Here is a 17537-nt window from a genome sequence, read left to right as displayed (position 1 = left end):
AAATTGATAATATACGTAACCACATTGTTACCACTCATATTACTGCTGCCTCCTCAAATATTTCTGCATTTTCTGGTATTTCTCTCTCTAACTTTGCTTTTCATGACTCCCAGTCTGTATGTAATATGGTCTCAAAACTGAAAGCCTCAACTTCCAGAGTTGATCCGATACCATTTTTTTAAATCATGTTCTGATTCCCTCTCTACTGTTGTTTTGAGAATTATCAATAGCTTTCTATGCACCAGTGTCATACCAGTTGCACAGTTACTGCTGTCACCCCTGTACCAAAATGACACTCAGATCTAAATGACATTTGTTTTATTATAGCAGCTGTATTTCCCTTTTTACATATATGTTTCACGCCTTCATATGTTTCCATTAGAAGCTGTTGCTCAGTTGGCGTGAAGTATGCTGCATGGGTTTTATCCATTTTTGCATCACTGATTCTGTGATCGATCCTGTCAATGCTGTGAAAGTGCACTTATCCCAACTATCTACACCTGGCTTGACATAGCTCCACGCTATCATCCTGGCTCATCAAACGTGCAACGGACTAAGCCAGGATGTGCTGATTAAACTAGGTCAAGCTGCGTATTTTCTTTTATTCTGGCTTTCTTAATTCTACTTTTGTGCAATACCCCTCAGGGCAGCATTTACATTGGCACAAAAAAGATTTTATATTTTATTTATATCAATATTTGAGCCAAAAAAACATTACATTCATGATGCTACTTAGATCTAAAACCTCCACATTTAATGGTGCCATGTTCGAAATCACTTCATTTAATGGTGCCCATGTGAGTCTATCTTACATTGAAACCAGTACATTTAGTGGTGCCCTGTGTGAGGTTACCTTACTTAAAAATCATTACTGTAACAGAAATAAGTAAATATTTATTTTCAAAAACAAATAAAATTTGGGGATAATGGAACATTAAAACTGATTATGAATTAATAAATTAATAAGTTTGATAAATAAAATATTCAAATTTAACCATTTCATCTTTAAATTAGGGTATTCTTTAGAAAAGGTTAAATGGTTAGTTCACCCAATTATCAAAATTATGTAATTAATAACTCACCCTCATGTCGTTCCAAATCAGTGAGACCTCCGTTTATCTTCGGAACACAGTTTAAGATATTTTAGATTTAGTCCGAGAGCTCTCAAACCCTCCATTGAAACTGTGTGTACGGTATACTGTACACACAGAATGAGTCAATCTTTTGTTCGTTATCTGGCACGGCTCGGTGTTCATCTTCAGTTCTCTCTTCACAGCAGTTCAGTCATTCTACTGTTTGAGTAAATGAATTACTCCGGGATATTGGTTTGTTTGAACGCAGAGGGAGTGTCAGCCACATAAAAAAAAGTTAACAGCTTAAATCATTTGTGGATTGATACGTGGATTGATACGTGAACCGTTTAGAACAATTCAGTTCAATATGGTGAACTGGTTCAAAAAGATCCGGTTACATCGAATGATTCGTTCACGAACCGGATATCACTAAACTGCTTTGTTTTGAACTCTCTCACAGCAGACACGGAAGAAAAGACAATGCTGAATAAAGTCATAGTTTTTGCTATTTTTGGACCAAAATGTATTTTCAATGCTTCAAAAAATTCAAACTGACCCTATGATGTCGCATGGACTACTTTGATGATGTTTTTCTTACCTTTCTGGACACGGAGAATAGACCATACACAGTTTCAATGGAAGGACTGAGAGCTCTCTGACTAAATCTAAAATATCTTAAACTGTGTTCCGAAGATAAACTGAGGTCTCACTGGTTTTGAACGACATGAGGGTGAGTTATTAATTACATAATTTTGATTATTGGGTGAACAAACCCTTTAAGTACCCAAATTCATGTCTCTGTTGATTTTCTATAGTGATGCTTCCAGAGCAGTAAAAACATCTGATTAATCATCTGTAAAGCAAATAACAGCTTTATAACTAGATGGGAAGGATCAATACACTATTTAATCATGTTCTTCATATGAAGTGATGCTATTTCCACTTTTTCAAATTTGCATATAACTTGCTTTTATGACGAAAAGATTTCTCAAATTGTTTTCTAGTGATTCAACAGAATCAAGCCCAGATATGTGGCCAATCAAGTGTAATTAATTTGTGCTACTAGTATTGTTTTTCTTGGTACTGCTATGTCTTCTCAACGATGATACTAACTTCTGAATAGTTTAACTATAGAAGGGAATGTTGTTTCATGTTTTTATAGCTGCAAAGAAAAAAATAAAACAAAACTGGTTTACTCCTGACATGCATGTGTGCAAAAACATTTTGGATTCACAACCTCCTTAAAATAGTGACTTGTGAATATACAACAGCACGAATAAGGCTAAACCTAGTACCATCAATGCATGGCAATGTTTTTCTTCCAAATCTTTGGATAATATAAAGGAATGACTATAAAAAGTTATTTTTATTCTTCTTTCAGATTGTAAATATATTGATATGTCTGTTGCCCAGTTTTGTTTAATGGATTTTGTTTTGTTGAATCAAAAAAGAAAAAAAGAATCTGATAAAAAAAAAAAGAATTCTCTGCTTCCACTTTTATGTTACTTTTATGTTTTATGCCATTTTATGTTATTGTTGGACAGTACACTTGCAAGATGCAAGAAGAAATGGTGTCTGATGTGAAAGAACTTAGTTTCTAACATGCAGAAAAGTCCAGACCTCAACCCCACTGAGCAAGTGCTAAAAATATTCATGTATAACAAAATATGTAAGTGTCACACCCCAGTACTGTTTTTTTATTACATATGTGCTCTGTGACCTGTGTTCAAAATGGCATACTTGCTTACTTCCCAGTACAGTGTATACGGCCTACTATTTTATAAATAATAGGGTGTGAAACAGTATACAATAAGCAACAAATGTTTCAGAGTAGTGTGCTAAAGTGTTGTCACATGACAAAACATTAATTCAGCACTGTTGCTGAGGTTGTTACCTCTCAAATAAATTGAATAACCATTATTTTTACAAAGGCTTGTTAATTAAGGATTCATACTAGTAAAGAATCCTAAATTGCCCAATTGAACTCATTTCATAATAAATTGACATTACATACTAGTGTTGGGCGATATGGTCATCATTGAAATGAACATCAGTCTAAATGTTCTGCAAAATCAGTCAACAGTAAAAAAAATCGATAGCAGCTTTCATTTAAAGTCCAACAGTTTAACACTAATATTGGACATGAAGGAACATGTTACAAATAAAGTATTCAAAACAGGTAAGTTCATATATTTGGAGTAAAGTTCAACTGAACTGATGCATCAGACATACAGCGCTACGGATCGCGCACCCCATGACAAGCCCGACGCACCACCACAGAAACAAGAATGAGATGCATTCTAACGTAACGGTGGCATTAATGAGGGCTCGTTTAAAATATTGCACACATATAGGCCGTTCAGATTACTTGTTAAAGTGCAATGAAATACCTTATATCTGCAGACAATGTACGTCTGCATGACTCTGCTGCCAGCACATTACTATTTTTTTTTTTTACATCATTTTTTTTACAGATTTTTTTTTTTCACATTGTGCCCATCCCTGAATAAAATTAAGTATTAATATCAATATTTAAACCCAAGAATCATTACATTCATGATGCTACTTAGATCTAAAACCTCCACATTTAATGGTGCCCGTGTCAGGCTATCTGACATTGAAACCAATACTTTTATTGGTGCCCCGTGTGAGGTTACCTTACTTTAAAATCATTGCAATGTAACAGAAACAAGTAAATAATAATTTTTCAAATTAAATACAATTTGGCAAAAATGGAATATTAAAACTGATTATGAATTAATAAATTAAGAAGTTTGATAAATAAGGTATTCAAATTTAAACATATAATCTTTAAATTGGGGTATTCTCTATAAAGTTTTTAAGTACCTGAATTCATGTCCCTGTAGCTGTTCCATACTGATGCTTCCAGAACAGCAAAAACATTTGATTAATAATCTGTAAAGCAAACAAGATCTTTAGAACTAGATGGGAGGGATCAATATATTAATCATGTTCTTCATATAAAGTGATGCTATTCCACTTTTTTTTTTTCAAATTTGCATACTCCCTGCTTTTATGATGAAAAGATTTCTCAAATTGTTATCTAGTGATTCACCAGAAACATAATAATAGAAAATCATGCGCTTCCGTATTTCTTCTCAATTATGATTTTAACTCCTGTATAGGTTAATTACAGAAGGGAATGTTTTTATAGCTGCAAAGAACACCATAAAACAAAACTGGTTTACTCCTGACATGCATGTGTGCAAAAACAGTTTCGATTCACAGCCTCCTTGAAATAATGACTTGTGAATATACAACAGCACGAATAAGGCTAAACCTTGTACCATCAATGCATGGCAATGTTTTTCTTCCAGATTTTTGGATTATATAAAGGAATGACTATATAAAGTTTATTTTTTCTATCTTCTTTCAGATTGTAAAAATAATGTCTGTTGCTCCCTCCTTCCTTTTTTTGTTAGTTTCAATGGATTTTGTTTTGTTGAATCAGAAACAATAAAAAAAGTGAATAGTTTAGGCCATTTTATGTTATTGTGGGACAATACACTTACAACCAAGATACATGAAGAAATGGTGTCTGTTGTGAAGGAACTTAGTTTCCAACATGCAAAAATGTCCAGACCTCAGTCCCACTGAGCATGTGCTAAAAATATAAATGTATAACAATATATGTAAGTGTCATCCCCAGTACTCTTTTTTTTTTTATTCCCCATGTGCTCTGTGATCTAGGCTGTGTTCAAATTGGCACACTTGCTTACTGCCCAGTACACAGTGTATACTTCCTACTATTTTTTAAAGAATAGTGTGTCAAACAGTATAAAATAAGCAACAAATGTTTCAGAGTAGTGTGCTAAAGTGTTGTCACATAAATAAATATTTATTCAGCACAGCTGCTGAGGTTGTTACCTATCAAATAAATGTACTAACCATTATTTTTTGCAAAGGCTTGTTAATTATGGATTCATACTAAGAATGCTAAATTGCCTAATTGAACTAATTTCATAATTAATGGGCTTTACATACTGAGCAGAGCTAATAATAATTGTGTAAATAGTAGTTAGGTGGTAGATATTTATATTTCAGTACTGTAGTACATTTTAAAACAGAATGCAATATCATAGTGTTTTTAAATTATCAGACTTAAAAATATTATTAAATGAATTCAAGTTGACTGGCACAAAAACCTCCCTATACATGCTGATAACCACATAATAACACTGTATTATTACATGTTTTATTATGTTTTATTTCCAAATATTTCCTTTATTTTTATTGAAAATAAATGCCTTTCTGATCTCATATGGGTTGGGAAAAATGAGTAGCCTAGAACAAGTTTTGGTAAAGCGCGGCCTCAAACTCGGGTCGCTTTTGTCAAAATCTTTTATCACACATATTTTACTTGCTGCACTACTGATATTACAGTTAAATGGGCATCTTTTGCAGTTCTGTTTATCGCAGTCAGGCATTGGTGGGCGATGTTATTGTAAATTGTCTCTTCCAACAAATTTATATATTACTTCAATATTTGTATTATTCAGTATCTGTACAATAGAGATAAAGGTGACATCATTTGACTTGATCGGAAACGTGCTGTATAGATTAAAGTTCAATTTATGTTCTACTTACAATATTGTTTTTAGATACACAGGGTAAACTAGATAAACTAGTTTGTAGTTTACAGTAACTTGTATGTATAAAAGTGTTTTTATAATTACCATTCCCTGACTTCACTTCACTCACAGGTTTCTAGATGAAACACTGAGCGCGTTGCGTTCTGGGAAACAGTATCCCATGCAGTGTCTTCAGATTCATACATCAAATTTCAGCAAATTTAGCATGTAATCTGGGCATTCCATGCATACAAAACATTCTCTTACTATTCACAGTATACACGCATAGCAGGAGTTGTTTGGTAGTATGCCATTCTGAACACAGCTTCTGTACTGATTTCAGTGTGCTTGAATTATATTTAGCAGATTCTGGTAAATATATAATAGGTCATTTGGGTATTTGATGCATACAGAAAATTTACACACTGTGCACATCATACATACTGGATACTGCAGAAACAGTAAGAGTAGTATGATAGTATGGCATTTCGAACACAGCACATATCTCTGTCTATGTCTGATTGCGTCATAATGTCAGGTGTGTCACATCAATTATCCTCGTTAAAGGGTTAGTCACCCAAAAATGAAAATTAGACTGTGTTTTACTTAAGTAGTAAAACGAGTAATGACTCGTACAGTGTAAGAACAATGCCGATCCGAGAACATTACGAGCACCTCCCGACCTCCAGATAATTTCAAACATGTCAAACGAAATCGGACTCTGTCAGTTTAAATTCGTGGCGTATGTGCAGTTGAACAAGACGATTTGGCGATCCATCTGAAGTTGACCAATCAGAAGATGATAAAAAATTACAGATTATCTATATAAATAGTCTATATAGTAATTTTAGTTAATTATACAGCTCTATTAGCTGCTACAAAGAAAACTATTTCATCCTTACAGGCCCGGCGCCGGGGGAGGGGGGTTTGCCGGTGGGCTTGAGTTTATAGTGTATTATAGCCTTACTAATACAACTGCCTGCTATTGAATCGGCTTGCTTTTAGATGGAAAAGCTGCTCACAACCTCTTTTTTCTTCGAAATAATAGCATAACTAAATAGATTTGTCAAACAATCCAGTGTATCTTCTCCTTTGGAAAGCGTTAAATAATTTTACAACGAATTTTCACAGAGGTGGGCAATGTAGCCAATCACAGACATGAGTGTTGACTTCTAAAACGCAATGGCCAATCAGAGGTGTTTAGGTTGGAATCCACCACCCCAGTCACCGTTTTTTTGTCCAGTAATGGGTTCTATCCACCTTTTTCCTGACATAAAAATGGCTGCCGCCATTTGTAAATTCTATGGGTCTAGCTTCTGGTCTCATTTGCATCCAGCTATGTTTAGCTGTACAAAACAAGCTGTACAAAACAAAACAAAATGCTGCTTGATATTGACAATTGATGTGTCATATCATATTATTTTAATCTGTTATCTTAATGAAGAACACACTGGCTTGTACTGCAGTTTTACCGTTTACTGCATGTTGTTATTCTCCGCGGTATTTACCTATAGTGGCTAATGGAGAGGAAGTCTCTGTCACGCTGTCTGGTCTCTGTTTCCCTGGGTGTCCACTAGTGGTCTCACTTCCCCATAGGCACCTCACCGTGGGCACTACAATTCCCACTAGCCTTGTCCCTTTATCAGAGTAATTGCACTCCTGTTAATTGCACTCAGGTGTCTTCACTTGTTAGTCATTGTCCTCCTTATATTAACCAGTCCTTTTCTGTTTGTCTGCATGGAGTCCTTACTTTCCATCACCAAGTTTCCTCGCGTTTTCCAAATCATCGAGTTCCTGTTTGTTTGTTTGTTTGTTTCTGTTTGGACCGATGTTTGGTTACGACCCCGGCTTGTGTTTACTCTGATTTTGGATTGCCCAATAAAATCTCACACTGCACTTGGATATTCCATCTCCTGTGTTCCCAGACGTGACAGAAGGACTCCTTCATGCCAAGATCTAGTGGTGTGGGATTTCGTATACGTTCCCCAGCCAACATAGAGTAGCGGATGGGGAGACTTTGAAACTTAACCACTCTTCGTCAAAAGGGGAGTGAGGTGGGGTGCTTGGCACAAATGTTCTGGACAATGGCAGTGGGGATGGGGTATAATGATGAGACCCTGAAGGACCTTTTCAAGGACTGCCTGGATGACCCTTTGCCTGGGTGGGAGATGAAGGGGCTGGAGATACTGGATTTTTGGGGGTTCACCAGTTACCTACAGCATCGATGTCGGTTGGATGACTCAGCCACACCTGTCTCTCGGTGGGATGGCCGACTCTAGACTGGGGTCTACAGACAATAGGACCGCCAACCCAGCACCACTGCACAATATGGCCGCCAGCCCAGCGCCACAGCACAAGGTGGTCACCAGCCCAGCGCCACGATGCAATATGGCCGCCAGCCCAGCGCCACTGCCCAAGATTGCCGCCGGTCCAGAGTAATGGCACAAGATGGCCGCTTGTCCAGCACCACTACATGGGATGACAGCCACAGTTGACCCTCCAGAGTCAAGTCAGGTTCCCATTGACCCTCCACGGTCGAGTCAGGTTCCCGTTGACCCTGCAGGGTCGAGTCAGGTTCCCGTTGACCCTGCAGGGTCGAGTCAGGTTCCCGTTGACCCTGCAGGGTCGAGTCAGGTTCCCTTTGACCCTCCAGGGTCGAGTCAGGTTCCCGTTGACCCCCCCAGAGTCGAGTCAGGTTCCCGTTGACCCTCCAGAGTCAGGGCAAGTCACCGTTGACACTCCAGAGTCAGGTCAATTCACCGTTGCCACTCCAGACTCAGGTCAAGTCACCGCTGACACTCCAGAGTCAGGTCAAGTCACCATTGATACTCATGAGTTAAGCACTACCACAGTTAGACCTCAGGAGTCAAATCAAATCACTGGTGATCTTCAAGGACAGAGTCAAGTCACCGGTGTTCTTCATGGGCCGATTCAAGTCACCATTGATCTTCATGTGCAAAGGCAAGTCACCAGTTATCTTCATGGACAAAGTCAAGTCACCAATGATCTTCAAGGACAGAGTCAAGTCACCGGTGTTCTTCATGGGCAGATTCAAGTCACCATTGATCTTCATGTGCAAAGGCAAGTCACCAGTTATCTTCATGGACAAAGTCAAGTCACCAATGATCTTCATGGGCAAAGTCAAGTCACCAGTGTTCTTCATGGGCAAGGTCAAGTCACCGACTATCTTCATGGGCAAAGGCAAGTCACCATTTATCTTCATGAGCAAATGCAAGTCACCAATGATCTTCATGGACAAAGTCAAGTCACCAGTGTTCTTCATGGGCAAGGTCAAGTCACCGACTATCTTCATGGGCAAAGGCAAGTCACCATTGATCTTCATGAGCAAATGCGAGTCACCATTGATCTTCATGAGCAAAGTCAGGTCACCAATGATCTTCATGAGCAGAGTCAAGTCACCAATGATCTTCCTGAGCAGAGTCAGGTCATCTTCCTGAATCCAGTTTAAACTCTGCAGAACTACCAAAACTTCTCCACGTCTCTGCTGAACTACCAAAGCCTCTCCACGTCTCTGCTGAACTACCAGAGCCTCTCCACGTCTCAGCGCTCGACTGATCCTGTCGTGGCCACGGAGGCCACCCTTAACTTGTTCATGTTCTCTGTTTCAGACTTGCCTATCCAGACTTGCTCTCATGTATCATCTCGACCGCACGGATGTGGTGGTCTTCTGCGCCGCCCTGGTGGGCTTCTGTCTCAACCGCACGGATGTGGTGGTCTTCTGCGCCACCCTGGTGAGCTTCTGTCTCGACCGCACGGATGTGGTGGTCTTCTGCGCCGCCCTGGTGGCTCCTGTCTCGACCGCACGGTTGTGGTGGTCTTCTGCGCCGCCCTGGTGGGCTTCTGTCTCGAACGCACGGATGTGGTGGTCTTCTGCGCCGCCCTGGTGAGCTTCTGTCTCGACCACACGGATGTGGTGGTCTTCTGTGCCGCCCTGCTGGGCTACTGTCTCGAGCGCACGGTTGTGGTGGTCTTCTGCGCCACCCTGGTGGGCTTCTGTTTCGACCACACGGATGTGGTGGTCTTCTGCGCTGCCCTGGTGGGTTTCTGACTCAACCGCATGGCCTTAGTTCCACCTTGCTCCACCCTGGATTCCTGCCCTGTCGATTCGGCCCTGGGCCACTGAACTTTCTGTTCTCCCCTGGACTTGTGTTTTGTTGTTGTCTATGTTTTTGTTTTTTGGCACTTCCTGTCTCTGTTTCCCTATATTACCTGGCCCTCCGTCCCTCCCCCTGGTCCTCCGCCGATCCACCTCCCACCTGGGTTCCTTGTGTTTGTTAATTGCACTTGTCTCTGTTCCCATTTTACCTGGCCCTCCGTCCCTCTCCCTGGTCCTCCGCCACTTCCCCTCCCTCCTGGTCTCTGTATTCCTTGGTCTCTTCTTGGTTTCGGGTGGAGCATCTGGTAGCTGCTCCATGGAGGAGGGGGTAATGTCACACTGTCTGGTCTCTGTTTCCCTGGGTGTCTCACTAGTGTCTTCACTTGTTAGTCATTATCCTCCCTATATTAACCAGTCCTTTTCTGTTTGTCTGCATGGAGTGCTTACTTTCCGTCACCAAGTTTCCTTGCATTCCTAGTCTTCAAGTTCCTGTTCTTGTTCCTGTTTGTTTGTGTGTTTGTTTCTGTTTGGACTGATGTTTGGTTACGACCCAGGCTTGTTTTTACTCTGATTTTGGATTGCCCAATAAAATCTCACACTGCTCTTGGATCTTCCGTCTCCTGTGTTCCCGGACGTGACAGTCTCACCTATAGGCTTACTTCTGCATTAAGGAAAAAGATTGATATAATGCTCGTAACTTTTTTCTAACATAGACATTTAAAAGTGGATAATATCATGATCAACACTTACCCCTCATATTTTTTCATTAACTTATGATGGAAAAGGAATGTAATATAAATGTTTGAAAAATATAAAAATAAATAATCAACAAGCATAGGGAACATTTGAGCAATATGAAAAATAAGTAATTGGTGCTAAACTCTATCAGTATCCTTCTGTAAAAGGACAGCGCTTTCACTACAACTGCTAGAATCAACTGAAATGGGAGTTTCTCAAATTTAGAAGTATTCAGCACAGGAGAATTTCATAATAAAGCTATAGCATTTTCAAAGGCAGGTTTTCTGACCATAGGCCTCTCTGGGCTCATCTGATTATTCAAAGGTGAAAGTGAAAGCGAAGTGATGTATGGTGACCTGTACTCAGAAATTGTGCTCTTCATTTAACCAATCTAAGTGTGCACACATACAGTAGTGAACACACACCTAGAGCAGTGGGCGGCCATATTGCTGCAGCACCCAGGGAGCAGTTTGGGGTTCAGTGCCTTGTTTAAGGTTCTCACCTCAGTTGAGCTATTGAGGGTGGAAAAGAGCACTGGTTATTCACTCACCCTCACAACAACTCCTGCCAGACCTGAGACTCAAAGAACTATAGAGAACAACATTGTCCAAGTAAGCATTATATCCTGTTCTTTCTAAAGGTTGAATAAGCCAAGAACTAAAACTCAGTTCTGGTAAATTGTAAGTAGATAGTCCACCTCCTTACACAATTCCCCTTTCATGGGATTCACTCAACAGGCATGTTGTTTTACCATTTGGGCCCCAATGTCAATGTCATGCTCAGTGATATGAGTTAAGGTAGGGACAACAGAGAAGAGACCAAAGATGAAAAGGAGGGGAGTGAATAAAGTCCAAACACTAGGCTGGAAAGACTTGAAGACAGGCAAGCTTGGGTGAAAGGTCACAGAGTCCAGTCCAGGATAGCTGACCACCAGAGACCAGTGAAGGCAGCGAAGCTGGAGGCCAGAGGTAAGCAGCGGTGGCCTGGCACTCCTCAGCACTCTACACTCGTGATACATCAGGCATTGCACAGGCCTAGCAGCTTGGCAGACACAGGGAGGTCACCAGTAGCTCATTCCCCAGGAGAGAATAGCAGACAGGCAAGAAACTTAAACCAAACACGATGAAACCTTCGGGTTGAAGTTGAAATAATGAACTGACAACACAAGAGAGAAAGGGAGCACAATATAAAGAGGCTGAGAACATGAGGAACAAGTGAGAACACTCACATGATCAGAGACGGGTAACAGGAGACAACATTTTTATCTAATTAGATACATTACTAATGAATTTAAGGCAATCGGTTTCCTCACTTTTTCTTAACTTATTACATTTTACAGTCCAGGTAGTTGCATGTGCTCCAGTGTATGGTAAACAATGGTGTCAATATTATCTTATCAGTTTGAGCCTGAATCATACCCAGGGAATATCATTGAAGAGGGTTGAGCATAATAGAATGGGGTTTTGTTTGTAGTTATCTCATAATTTTTAGCTTCACTGTTATTTAGACTTTTTAGAACGAATGTACAAAAATATCTGACCCCAAATGACCCCATTCCAAAAACTAAGGATGGCTTTACTAAAGTCTTTAATTCAAAAGTATGCTGGTGGGTTTAAAAAGAAGTTTGTAGTTGTTAATTAAATTTTTTAGCACAAAACTGAGATCTGTAACGTTAAGTGTTTTGTTTCATAGCATTCAGTGCATTCATAGTAATCGTAGCATCACATCATTTCCTAGCCTAGCCGTGGTTACCATAGCATTTACATAGCTAATTTTTTCAGCATTTAAAAAAAAATAGCTAATATTGTAGGTTGCGCTCCATCTGTCTCAGAAAGAGAAGTGTACAAGTATTCAAACAAACTGAAAAGGCATATATAAAGAAAGGTTTTAAAATATTTCTATCTACAATTCAATTCAAAACTTTATTAACGACACACTCGGTCCAACAGACACAACAATAGCAACATACAAAAACACACACAAGGACAAAAATCCACAATAAAACATATTTACGAGTGTAATAGAACGCCAATGATTCCACAAATTTGAAAAAAGCTTGACTGAAATTAGTGCCAAGTTCGTCAGTGTTACAATTATACTGTTTGTAGATTCTGATAACCTAAACATACACCTGTAAGATTACGCAACAAAGCAGCGCAAGTTGGCACACGAGCACTGACAAACATTCTCTCATGTAATGTTTCATCACTTTTCTGGAAAGATTTGAGTGTCTACTGTTTTTCTAAAGTTAAAATGAGTTGTAATTTACACATTAAGGATGTTTTTTTGTTGTTGTTTTTTTTTTTAAACCCAAACAAATCTTTAGAATAATCTGTTATTCTGTTATTGTTAATACATTTTATGTAATGTATGCTAAAGAAGAAAAAAAAAGAAAAAAAAAGAGCAGTGACAAACATTTGGCTTGCACTGCTCCATAGTGGCACCTTAAGTAGCAATCTCATACCATCATTATAAGCTACATTAAGTCTCTACATGCTGCTCTTTCTATAATGCTGCCACAAATTACCAGTATACATAGATTATAAATGACTGCCAATTTAACATTAATTTAGTGTGGTACATTTTTAAAAAGAAACAAAGAAATATAGTGGCATTGTTACATATGCATGACATTTATATCATTCCTCAAGTAATGGCTTGTACTAATTATGGCTGCCCCCTAGTGGCCAAACGTTTTGTTACGTGTCTTTATTTATTAGGTACCGATTTCATTCACCTGCGCTCCTGAGCTGAGCTGTATAAATGGTGTTATGACGCTGTAAGCAGTTGCTGGACTTTTACTGGCTACTGGAGGAGAACTGGACCAGGGGCTGAATCGGCAGTTTTGCTGTGATTTTTCTTCTCTCGTTTGTGCAAAGTAACGCTTCAACATATCCCCCTTTTTAAAACGAGCCTTTGCTTGCTTCCACCTCTGTTAAGTTCATACATGTAACAGGCATATGGAGCCAAAAGAGTCTCAATAAAGATAAATGCACACACTACATTTACATATGCACACATAGGATTCATACATGCACACACATAATCCATAAATACACGCACAGGATACACAAATGCGCACAAAAATCACAAATGCACACACACAATTTAAAAAGCACAGAAGATTTACAAATGCATACAAAATTCAGAAATGCACACAAAATTCAGAAATACACACACAATTCAGAAATGCAAACAACATTTACAAATGCACTAAAGATTCACAAATGGACAGGACAAGATTCAGAAATGTATTTCTGAAGCACACACACATATATCTTGATTTACAAACTGCTTGCGGTCTGCGACACTGCATTTGTGTGTGAATTTTGAGACTCCCCTGACTTGGCTCGACACACAAATGCCTTTTTTTAAACAGGGAATTATCTGCAACCAATCAGATATCTCCCTTGTTTTAGCCAATCACAAGAATGCACCCCACATGGGGGATTGTTTACTTATAAGCCAATCAGTGAACGACTCATTTTCCTCAGCGAACGATTCACTTTCCTCACGCAGCGAACGACTCACTTTCCTCAGCGAACGATTCACTTTCCCCACGCAGCGAACGACTCACTTTCCTCAGCGAACGACTCAATTACCTCAGGCAACCGGCGACTCACTTTGTGCAGCCGGACACCCACTTTGCGCAGCAGGAGACTCACTTTCCGCAGCCAGAGAGTCACTTTCCTCTCGCAGCGAACGACTCACTTTCCTCACGAGTCACGCAGCGAACGACTCACTTTCCTCACGCAGCGAGCGACTCACTTTCCTCAGCGAACGATTCACTTTCCTCACGTAAAGTGAAGGAAAATATAAAGTGACTTCTATATTGCATCCAAAAGAATATTTAGATATACTTAAATATTCAAAAAGGTGTACATTTTTTTTTTACTTTCATTAAAATATTTCAATAAAATGAAATAATTGCCTATTGCAAATTTATGAATCCATGGTTAACTTTTGATATGTATTGAGACATTGTTTAATTTATATTTTGTAAAAAATAATAAAAAATAAACCTGAATTGTAATCTAAACAAACATGTTATTTCTTACAATTTCATAAATAAGTAGGCTGTAATATGCTGCACCACAGGCATATTGCAGCTGTTTGAATGCGTTCATGTGATTGGCTTATAAGTAAACAATCCCCCACGTGGAGTGCGTTCTTGTGGTTGGCTAAAAGAAGGGAGATATCTGATTGGTTGCTGATCATTCCCTGTTTAAAAAAAAATGCAGTCAAGTTCACAGACCGCAAGCAGTTTGTAAATCAAGATATATGTGTGTGTGCATCAGAAATATATTTCTGAATCTTGTCCTGTGCATTTGTGAATCTTGAGTGCATTTGTAAATGTTGTTTGCATTTCTGAATTGTGTTTGTGTTTCTGAATTTTGTGTGCATTTCTGAATTTTGTATGCATTTGTGAATCTTCAGTTCTTTTTAATTTTTGTGTGGGCTTTTGTAAATTTTGTGCGCATTTGTGTATCCTGTGTGTATAATTATGAATCATGTGTGTGCATGTATGAATCCTATGTGTACATATGTGAATGTAGTGTGTGCATTTATCTTTATTGAGACTCTTTTGGCTCCATACAGGCATGGTATATGGAATATGGCCATTTCTTTTCATGTCTATCATTTTGAATGCTAATATTCAATACTATGTGATTGATTGTGATTATTTGATTATTACTTGGCATATCAACTAATTCAATAAAAAAAATAATTAAATCAGTTAATTGGCAGGAATGATTTTTTACTCTACAACAGAACATTCAGGTTTATACACTACATATTCACAACATTCTATTTTCAATATATTAGTATCCACCGGACTATTAACATTAATTATTCAATACAAAACATATTGAAGTTATAGTTTATATATATAATGGCATGGTTTTGTGTGTGATCAATTGGCTCACATGGGCCTGTATTCACAAAACATCTTTAGGCAAAAATAGTAGCTCATAACTTGCCGATTTAGGAGAAAATCTTAGAAATAATGGGCATGTCAATTCTAAATGTAGGGTTCTTACATTTTTACTCTAAGAGTATTTCACAACGTGTATTAGCTCTAAAACTAGCTCCTAAATCTGTGAAAGTTAGGAGCTGTGAAGAGGACTCCCAAGTCACTAAGATCAAACCACAAACTATCCTGAAATGGCCATTGCCGGCGTCTGCCTATGAATGTAAACGGTTTAGACACATTTGATGATAATAACCTTTTAAAAAGGTATCGTCTTTGGCTTTGGAGTTTATTTATTTTTATTTTTATTTTTTTAAGTTTCTATGTATTACTATCAGCCATGATTACTCTACTCTGTTAATTAAAAGGCTGTTATATGTATATTCACTAATTGCTTATGAGACGCATACAAGAAGCTGACAATTAGCTGAAAATATACTTGTTTAATTAGTGACACTTAGGCTGCATTTTAAAATCTTTGAATTTGAAGGTGACAAAATGTGTATTTTTAAATCTTAATATATGGCAACATCTTGCTCTACAATATCTCTGTGAATAAATCCCTGATGGAGACTATTAGCCAATCACTGTGTGAATAGTTAATAAGCACGCTGACATCATCCATAGCAACAAGGTCAACCCCGCCCTTTCCCTTAGATTAAGACTTCTCTCTATTCTTTAGGAAATGTTTTTCTCAGCATCTTTGTGAATAGAATAACATGTTTTGTGAATACAGGCCCAAAGTTATCTTAGAACATTAGCAATTTTTTCCTGTTGCTCTTTTATTCTCTTTAAGAGGTTCCAGATGTTTCTTCTGCAGTTCCCTCTATAAATTGATTTCATCCTGCAACGTGTGAGAAAAGAGGCATTAAAACATATCAGTTGATATTTATGTAATGCTAATTTCTAATCAGCGAGATGGTAAAAAAAAAAAATTTGTTGTAGTTTAGTGTATTGAAATGGTAGTTTAGTGTGGTCAAATGGTAAATTTAAAGTGTGAATATTAGAATTTCTATTTTATAACATGGATATTCGGTTATTTAAGAAACATTGCAAAGTTTTTTACCATCAAATTTATCATCAAATTTTATCTCTTTAATGCATCCTTGCTGAAGTCTTACTGTGCCAACTGAAAAAGAAAACGCTGGAAGGAACACTGGAAGGAAAATAAAAAAAAGTTACCTATGATTGAAAGAATTGTTCCCACCATGAGAAATGCATAGAGTACACTCATGATTGCTGCGATTTTAATCTGTGTGTCAGATTTCAGTTTAAAGCACAGGATGAGGTAGACAGTAGGGGGCACTATGGCCAAATCTAGGGCTATATTTTCATCCACATTCAAGTTGAACACAAAGCTTCCTGCAAGATAAAGCACTTTAATAAATATTTTGGACAAATGTTACTGTAAAAACATCACTATGATGCCATATTTCTAAAACAAAATAATGCATCTAATAAGGACAAATTTACTGGAAACCTTATCTGATATCATGAGACAGATACTGGCAGGGCCCAGGATGGAAGGGACAATGCTGATAATCTGGTACAAGATGTAAGGTTTTGAGATAGAGCTTCCTTCCTCTGAGAGGTCAGTTCTCCTGAACCCAAGAGGTCAATGGTGTTGGCCAAGGTAGAGTTGTAGAACTCTTTAAATTCCTGTGGAGCATTGGTGTATGCATCAGATGCTGTGTTATACTCCACCCTCCAGCCCTGCTGCAGCAGCAGAGTGCACAACCAGCGGTCCTCACCTGACATTACACCAAACAGATGGGGAATTATGTTAGTCTAGGTTTAATTGGTATTATTTGTCAGTTGTTAGATTCAAGCAGACCTTGATCACACTGGACGTATTGGCTGGCTTCATTGGCTTTGGTTGTGTATCTCTTCATGACATTGTCGTCCATGAGTGCGGCTCCTCTAAAAAGACTGAAACATCCAGGACTGCACAGTACACAGCCGAACACGTGCTCTGCAGTCTTTTGTAGCCAGTGACCTACTGCATATTCAAACTTCTGATACCACACCATGGGCCCTTCAAGCAT

At 38.5% G+C, this 17537-nt stretch overlaps 1 protein-coding gene across 1 annotated transcript; it reads right to left on the bottom strand.

Moving 5' to 3' along the window:
• Window positions 1-11628: 11628 nt before the first annotated feature.
• LOC113061224 (chitin synthase chs-1-like) lies at window positions 11629-17537 on the bottom strand. The gene is given in 4 exon segments (XM_026230263.1): window positions 11629-11675; window positions 16999-17080; window positions 17083-17243; window positions 17327-17537. Coding segments are annotated over 4 exon segments (501 nt in total).

Source organism: Carassius auratus, chromosome 43, assembly GCF_003368295.1.
Source record: "Carassius auratus strain Wakin chromosome 43, ASM336829v1, whole genome shotgun sequence".
In the NCBI taxonomy this organism is placed as follows: Eukaryota; Metazoa; Chordata; class Actinopteri; order Cypriniformes; family Cyprinidae; genus Carassius; species Carassius auratus.
The sequence above is the reverse complement of the archived record's forward strand: the minus strand, read 5'-3'. Positions and strand labels throughout refer to the sequence as shown.